The 8,536-nt window shown below is 47.4% G+C and overlaps 2 protein-coding genes across 2 annotated transcripts in view; both read left to right on the top strand.

The window, feature by feature from the left end:
• Positions 1-1,476, top strand: part of LOC118383614 (ryanodine receptor 2-like) — a 19,271-nt gene extending 17,795 nt beyond the window's left edge. Inside the window, exon 3 of the mRNA XM_052504938.1 lies at positions 1,364-1,476. Within this exon, the coding sequence (XP_052360898.1) occupies positions 1,364-1,476 (113 nt within the window). The remainder of the gene's footprint in view (positions 1-1,363) is intronic.
• Positions 1,477-1,551: 75 nt separating this feature from the next.
• Positions 1,552-8,008, top strand: LOC127920923 (ryanodine receptor 2-like). The gene is made up of 4 exons (XM_052504937.1): positions 1,552-1,646; positions 4,151-4,265; positions 7,469-7,601; positions 7,950-8,008. The coding sequence occupies exons 1-4, from the start codon at positions 1,606-1,608 to the stop codon at positions 8,006-8,008; spliced, it is 348 nt and encodes a 115-aa protein (XP_052360897.1). The 5' UTR covers positions 1,552-1,605.
• Positions 8,009-8,536: the final 528 nt, after the last annotated feature.

Raw genomic sequence — 8,536 nt, 5'->3', positions numbered from 1 at the left:
CCAGTGCTGTGTGTCTGAATAGAGAGGGTAGACCATTAGTCCTTGTCCCAGTGCTGTGTGTCTGAATAGAGAGGGTAGACCATTAGTCCTTGTCCCAGTGCTGTGTGTCTGAATAGAGAGGGTAGACCATTAGTCCTTGTCCCAGTGCTGTGTGTCTGAATAGAGAGGGTAGACCATTAGTCCTTGTCCCAGTGCTGTGTGTCTGAATAGAGAGGGTAGACCATTAGTCCTTGTCCCAGTGCTGTGTGTCTGAATAGAGAGGGTAGACCATTAGTCCTTGTCCCAGTGCTGTGTGTCTGAATAGAGAGAGTAGACCATTAGTCCTTGTCCCAGTGCTGTCTGTCTGAATAGAGAGGGTAGACCATTAGTCCTTGTCCCAGTGCTGTGTGTCTGAATAGAGAGGGTAGACCATTAGTCCTTGTCCCAGTGCTGTGTGTCTGAATAGAGAGGGTAGACCATTAGTCCTTGTCCCAGTGCTGTGTGTCTGAATAGAGAGAGTAGACCATTAGTCCTTGTCCCAGTGCTGTGTGTCTGAATAGAGAGGGTAGACCATTAGTCCTTGTCCCAGTGCTGTCTGTCTGAATAGAGAGGGTAGACCATTAGTCCTTGTCCCAGTGCTGTGTGTCTGAATAGAGAGGGTAGACCATTAGTCCTTGTCCCAGTGCTGTGTGTCTGAATAGAGAGGGTAGACCATTAGTCCTTGTCCCAGTGCTGTGTGTCTGAATAGAGAGGGTAGACCATTAGTCCTTGTCCCAGTGCTGTGTGTCTGAATAGAGAGGGTAGACCATTAGTCCTTGTCCCAGTGCTGTGTGTCTGAATAGAGAGGGTAGACCATTAGTCCTTGTCCCAGTGCTGTGTGTCTGAATAGAGAGGGTAGACCATTAGTCCTTGTCCCAGTGCTGTCTGTCTGAATAGAGAGGGTAGACCATTAGTCCTTGTCCCAGTGCTGTGTGTCTGAATAGAGAGGGTAGACCATTAGTCCTTGTCCCAGTGCTGTGTGTCTGAATAGAGAGGGTAGACCATTAGTCCTTGTCCCAGTGCTGTGTGTCTGAATAGAGAGGGTAGACCATTAGTCCTTGTCCCAGTGCTGTGTGTCTGAATAGAGAGGGTAGACCATTAGTCCTTGTCCCAGTGCTGTGTGTCTGAATAGAGAGGGTAGACCATTAGTCCTTGTCCCAGTGCTGTGTGTCTGAATAGAGAGGGTAGACCATTAGTCCTTGTCCCAGTGCTGTGTGTCTGAATAGAGAGAGTAGACCATTAGTCCTTGTCCCAGTGCTGTCTGTCTGAATAGAGAGGGTAGACCATTAGTCCTTGTCCCAGTGCTGTGTGTCTGACCGTAGCTGCGTTGCCTCCGGTCCTTCAGGCACGTTGCAGCAGCTGATCAGTGAGACCATGGTACGCTGGGCCCAGGAGAGCATCATGGAGGACCCAGAGCTGATCAGAGCCATGTTTGTCCTACTCCACCGTCAGTACTGAAGGCATCGGGGACCAGGTCCTTGTCCCTGCCTGAATAGAAGGCCTACACCATCAACTCAGTCTCCGTAGAGGACACCATCAAACTGTCTGGCGTCGCTGGGACAGATCAGATCGCTGTTGTCTGTACGCATGGGGCGTGAGGAGGAGAAACTGATGATCAGAGGGCTGGGGTAAGGGCTCTACACTACACACTACATACTACATACTACACACTACTACACACACCACTACACACTACATACTACACACTACACACTACACACTACATACTACACACTACACACTACATACAGACTGTACACACTACACTACTACACTACACACTACATACTAACTGGGGTAAGGGCTCTACACTACACACTACACACTACATACTACACACTACACACTACACACTACACACTACATACTACACTGGGGTAAGGGCTACACTACATACTACACACTACATACTACACACTACACACTACACACTACATACTACCATTAGTACACACTACACTACATACTACACTACATACACACTACACACTACACTACTACTAATAGGCTATACACTACATACTACACACTACATACTACACACTACACACTACACACTACATACTACACACTACATACTACACACTACACACTACACACTACACACTACATACTAATAGACTGGGGTAAGGGCTCTACACTACACACTTACCTGCCACTGCTCTTGGTCTGGTCTCTCTACAAGGTACACACTACTACCAGCATCCTAACCTGATGAGAGCTCTGCTTGTTTACAGTGCTGTGTCTCTTACACACTACATACTGGTCTCTCTACAAGGTGTTCTACCAGCATCTAACCTGATGAGAGCTCTGCTTGTTTACCTGCCTGTCTACACTTGGTCTGGTCTCTCTACATAGGTGTTCTACCAGCATCCTAACCTGATGAGAGCTCTGCTTGTTTACCTGCCTGTCTCTTGGTCTGGTCTCTCTACAGAGACATCATGAACAACAAGGTACACACTACCAGCATCCCAGTGCCTGATGAGAGCTCTGCTTGTTTACCTTGTCTCTTGGTCTGGTCTGAAGGAGAAGGTGTTCTACCAGCATCCCAACCTGCTGAGAGCTCTGCTTGTTTACCATACCTGTCTCACTCTGGTACACACTGACAGACTACCAGCATCCTAACCTGATGAGAGCTCTGGGAATTGTTTACCTAGCCTGTCTCTTGGTCTGGTGTCTCTACACAGGTGTAGACCAGCATCCCACTACCTGATGTGAGCTCTGAATGTTTACCACTACCTGTCTCATACTGTGTCACTGAACATATGAACAACAAGGTGTTCTACCACTACCTAACCTGATGAGACTCTGAATGTTTACCTGCCTGTCTCTTGTCTGTGTGTCACTACAGAGACATCACACTAGACACTACAAGGTGTTGTACACAGTGTCATACAGTACCAACACTGATGAGAGCTCTGCTTGTTTACCTGCCTGTCTCTTGGTCTGGTCTCTCTACAGAGGGTCATGACACAACAAGGTGTTCTACACAGCATCCTAACCTGATGAGTGTCTGCTTGACCATGTCCTGTCTCACTCTGGTACACACTGAATACAGAGACATCAGAACAACAAGGTGTTCTACCAGCATCCCAACCTGATGAGAGCTCTAGCTTGTTTACCTGCCTGTCTCAGGTCTGGTGTCTCTACAAGGTGTTCTACCAGCATCCCAACCTGATGAGAGCTCTGCTTGTTTACCTACCTGTCTCAGTGGTCTGGTCTGAATACAAGGTGTTCTACCACTAGCATCCCAGTGCTGATGAGAGCTCTGCACTGTTTACACTACACTGTCTGGTCTGGTCTCTCTACAAGGTGTTCTACCAGCATCCAACCTGATGAGAGCTCTGCTTGTTTACCTACCTGTCTCTTGGTCTGGTCTCTCTACAAGGTGTTCTACCAGCATCCCAACCTGATGAGAGCTCTGCTTGTTTACCTACCTGTCTCTTGGTCTGGTCTCTCTGATCAGAGGTGTTCTACACAGCATCCTAACCTGATGACACTACTCTGCTTGTTTACCTACCTGTCTCTTGGTCTGGTCACTCATGAGACATCATGAACAACAAGGTGTTCTACCAGCATCCCAACATGATGAGAGCTCTGCTTGTTTACCTGCCTGTCTCTTGGTCTGGTCTCTCTACAAGGTGTTCTACCAGCATCCCAACCTGATGAGAGCTCTGCTTGTTTACCTACCTGTACTCTTGGTCTGGTCTCTCTACAAGGTGTTCTACACACTGTACTACAGCATCCCAACCTGATGAGAGCTCTGCTTGTTTACCTGCCTGTCTCTTGGTCTGGTCTCTCTACAAGGTGTTCTACCAGCATCCCAACCTGATGAGAGCTCTGCTTGTTTACCTACCTGTCTCTTGGTCTGGTCTCTCTACAAGGTGTTCTACCAGCATCCCAACCTGATGAGAGCTCTGCTTGTTTACCTGCCTGTCTCTTGGTCTGGTCTCTCTCCAGAGACATCATGAACAACAAGGTGTTCTACCAGCATCCCAACCTGATGAGAGCTCTGCTTGTTTACCTACCTGTCTCTTGGTCTGGTCTCTCTACAAGGTGTTCTACCAGCATCCCAACCTGATGAGAGCTCTGCTTGTTTACCTGCCTGTCTCTTGGTCTGGTCTCTCTACAGAGACATCATGAACAACAAGGTGTTCTACCAGCATCCCAACCTGATGAGAGCTCTGGGAATGCATGAGACTGTCATGGAGGTGATGGTTAACGTCCTGAGTGGAGGGGAATCCAAGGTAACTGCTCATAAGGGTGTGTGTGTGCGTGCGTGTGTGTGTGTGTGTGTGTGTGTGTGTGTGTGTGTGTGTGTGTGTGTGTGTGTGTGTGTGTGTGTGTGTGTGTGTGTGTGTGTGTGTGTGTGTGTGTGTGTGTGTGTGGGGGTGTGTGTGTGTGTGGGGGGTGTTTGAAGGAGTTTTCTTTCTAATTAAATTAGTTCCATCTATGTATTTTTGACCAGTTTTGATCAGTTTTTTAAACTGATCCCAGATCAGCACTCTGAGCTGCTTTTGGCCCAGATGTCATGTCATTAGTGATTGATAGTTTATTGATGTCATTGTTGATTGATACCATGAGTGATTGATACCATGAGTGATTGATACCATGAGTGATTGATACCATGAGTGATTGATACCATGAGTGATTGATACCATGAGTGATTGATACCATGAGTGATTGATACCATGAGTGATTGATAGCTACTACCTTATACACACAAGTGTAAAGGGATGAAGAATATGTACATAAAGATATATGAATGAGTGATGGTACAGAACGGCATAGGCAAGATGCAGTTGTAATGTCACTTCCTGTCTCGTTCACTGTGTAACACTTCTAACGTCCCTTCCTGTCTCGTTCACTGTGTAACACTTCTAACGTCACTTCCTGTCCCGTTCACTGTGTAACACTTCTAACGTCACTTCCTGTCTCGTTCACTGTGTAACACTTCTAACGTCACTTCCTGTCTCGTTCACTGTGTAACACTTCTAACGTCACTTCCTGTCTCGTTCACTGTGTAACACTTCTAACGTCCCTTCCTGTCTCGTTCACTGTGTAACACTTCTAACGTCACTTCCTGTCCCGTTCACTGTGTAACACTTCTAACGTCACTTCCTGTCTCGTTCACTGTGTAACACTTCTAACGTCACTTCCTGTCTCGTTCACTGTGTAACACTTCTAACGTCACTTCCTGTCCCGTTCACTATGTAACATTACTAACGTCACGTCCTGTCCCGTTCACTATGTAACATTACTAACATCACTTCCTGTCTCGTTCACTGTGTAACACTTCTAACGTCACTTCCTGTCTCGTTCACTGTGTAACACTTCTAACGTCCCTTCCTGTCCCGTTCACTGTGTAACACTTCTAACGTCACTTCCTGTCCCGTTCACTGTGTAACACTAACGTCACTTCCTGTCCCGTTCACTGTGTAACATTACTAACGTCACTTCCTGTCCCGTTCACTGTGTAACACTTCTAACGTCACTTCCTGTCCCGTTCACTGTGTAACTAACGTCACTTCCTGTCCCGTTCACTGTGTAACATTACTAACGTCACTTCCTGTCCCGTTCACTGTGTAACATTACTAACGTCACTTCCTGTCCCGTTCACTGTGTAACATTACTAACGTCACTTCCTGTCCCGTTCACTTTGTAACTAACGTCACTTCCTGTCCCGTTCACTGTGTAACACTTCTAACGTCACTTCCTGTCCCGTTCACTGTGTAACACTTCTAACGTCACTTCCTGTCCCGTTCACTGTGTAACTAATGTCACTTCCTGTCCCGTTCACTGTGTAACATTACTAATGTCACTTCCTGTCCCGTTCACTGTGTAACACTTCTATCGTCACTTCCTGTCCCGTTCACTGTGTAACTAATGTCACTTCCTGTCCCGTTCACTGTGTAACATTACTAACGTCACTTCCTGTCCCGTTCACTGTGTAACACTTCTAATGTCACTTCCTGTCCCGTTCACTGTGTAACACTTCTATCGTCACTTCCTGTCCCGTTCACTGTGTAACTAATGTCACTTCCTGTCCCGTTCACTGTGTAACATTACTAACGTCACTTCCTGTCCCGTTCACTGTGTAACTAATGTCACTTCCTGTCCCGTTCACTGTGTAACATTACTAACGTCACTTCCTGTCCCGTTCACTGTGTAACTAATGTCACTTCCTGTCCCGTTCACTGTGTAACATTACTAACGTCACTTCCTGTCCCGTTCACTGTGTAACTAATGTCACTTCCTGTCCCGTTCACTGTGTAACTAATGTCACTTCCTGTCCCGTTCACTGTGTAACTAATGTCACTTCCTGTCCCGTTCACTGTGTAACTAATGTCACTTCCTGTCCCGTTCACTGTGTAACTAACGTCACTTCCTGTCCCGTTCACTGTGTAACTAACGTCACTTCCTGTCCCGTTCACTGTGTAACTAACGTCACTTCCTGTCCCGTTCACTGTGTAACATTACTAACGTCACTTCCTGTCCCGTTCACTGTGTAACTAACGTCACTTCCTGTCCCGTTCACTGTGTAACTAACGTCACTTCCTGTCCCGTTCACTGTGTAACTAACGTCACTTCCTGTCCCGTTCACTGTGTAACTAACGTCACTTCCTGTCCCGTTCACTGTGTAACTAACGTCACTTCCTGTCCCGTTCACTGTGTAACTAACGTCACTTCCTGTCCCGTTCACTGTGTAACTAACGTCACTTCCTGTCCCGTTCACTGTGTAACTAACGTCACTTCCTGTCCCGTTCACTGTGTAACTAAAAGTCACTTCCTGTCCCGTCTGCACTGTGTGAACGTCACTTCCTGTCCCTTCACTGTGTAACTAACGTCACTTCCTGTCCCGTTCACTGTGTAACTAACGTCACTTCCTGTCCTTTCACTGTGTAACTAACGTCACTTCCTGTCCCGTTCACTGTGTAACTAACGTCACTTCCTGTCCCGTTCACTGTGTTAACTAACGTCACTTCCTGTCCCGTTCACTGTGTAACTAACGTCACTTCCTGTCCCGTTCACTGTGTAACTTACTAACGTCACTTCCTGTCCCGTTCACTGTGTAACATTACTGGGGTCACTTCCTGTCCCGTTCACTGTGTAACATTAACTAACGTCACTTCCTGTCCCGTTCACTGTGTAACTAACGTCACTTCCTGTCCCGTTCACTGTGTAACATGTTGCGTCACTTCCTGTCCCTTCACTGTGTAACTAACGTCACTTCCTGTCCCGTTCACTGTGTAACTAATGTCACTTCCTGTCCCGTTCACTGTGTAACTAACGTCACTTCCTGTCCCGTTCACTGTGTAACTAACGTCACTTCCTGTCCCGTTCACTGTGTAACTAACGTCACTTCCTGTCCCGTTCACTGTGTAACATTCGGAAAGCAGAGTAAAACTGCGTTGACTTGTCTGCTCCTTGTCTGTGACTTGTTGTTCAGGAAATCACCTTCCCTAAGATGGTGGCCAACTGCTGTCGTTTCCTGTGTTACTTCTGTCGCATCAGTAGACAGAACCAGAAAGCCATGTTCGACCACCTCAGCTACCTGCTGGAGAACAGCAGCGTCGGGCTTGGTGAGTGTCTAAAATGGCTCCCCTATTCACTACGTCCTGCTCTACTGCTGACCAGAGACGGAAGGCTTTACGTTGAGAGAAGGGCACTTTCTAGGGAGAGGCTTGATATTCTGGATGCAGACGTTGTCTTTCCATTTGTATCGGATGAGATCTGGGGTGCTTTGGTATGCTCCATAGGTTTTAACTGACGCTTTAGCTTGCTGGAGATAATGGTGTGTGTGTGTGTGTATTCCTCTCTCTCCCTCCACCGTGTGGCTCATTAAATGGTTCTCTCTCTGTGGAATCTCTCTCCCTCTCTGTGTCTCTCTGTGTTGACCTCCACCTGTGTGGCTCTCATCTCTGGTTCAGGAATCCTAGTTTATTCCTCCCTCTCTGACCTCCACCGTGGGCCTCATCCTCTTCTGTAGGAATCCTATTTATTCCTCTCTGATTAATGACCTCCACCGTGGGGCTCCCTCTCTGTGTGTGTTGCCCTCCTTCCTCTGTGTGGGCTCATCCTGGTTCAATGGAATCTAGTTTCTCCCTCTCTGTGTGTCCCTGGTTCCCTCTCTCTGTGTGTGTCTCATCCTGGTTCTGGAATCCTAGTTTATTCCTCTCTGATGACCTCCACCTGTGTGGGCCCTCCTGGTTCAATAGGAATCCTAGTTTATCCCTCTGTCTGATGACTCTACTCCACTAGATGTGGCCGCTGCCTCTGTGATGGACAACAGGAATCTGGCTTATTCCCCTGATGGGAACCCACCTGGAGAAAGTCCTGACAAGGCCCAACTCTACCAGTTTATTCCTCTCTGATGAGCTCCACCCTGGGGCTCATCCTGGTTCAGTATAGAGAATACAGTATATTCCTACAGTATGTTCCTCCACCGTGGAGAACAGACAGGTACCTTTCAATGGAAACCAAGCTTATGTCCTGTTTGGTAGTGAACAAGAGATGT

The sequence above is a fragment of the Oncorhynchus keta genome, unplaced genomic scaffold, assembly GCF_023373465.1.
Source record: "Oncorhynchus keta strain PuntledgeMale-10-30-2019 unplaced genomic scaffold, Oket_V2 Un_contig_2124_pilon_pilon, whole genome shotgun sequence".
Classification (NCBI taxonomy): domain Eukaryota; kingdom Metazoa; phylum Chordata; class Actinopteri; order Salmoniformes; family Salmonidae; genus Oncorhynchus; species Oncorhynchus keta.
The sequence above is the reverse complement of the archived record's forward strand: the minus strand, read 5'-3'. Positions and strand labels throughout refer to the sequence as shown.

Coding starts and splice junctions, on each gene's coding strand:
- LOC127920923 (XM_052504937.1), top strand. CDS start 1,606: ATGGGGCGTGAGGAGGAGAAACTGATGATCAGAGGGCTGGG. Junction 1,647..4,150: donor CTGATGATCAGAGGGCTGGG/GTAAGGGCTCTA, acceptor GTCTCTCTACAG/AGACATCATGAACAACAAGG. Junction 4,266..7,468: donor TGAGTGGAGGGGAATCCAAG/GTAACTGCTCAT, acceptor CTTGTTGTTCAG/GAAATCACCTTCCCTAAGAT.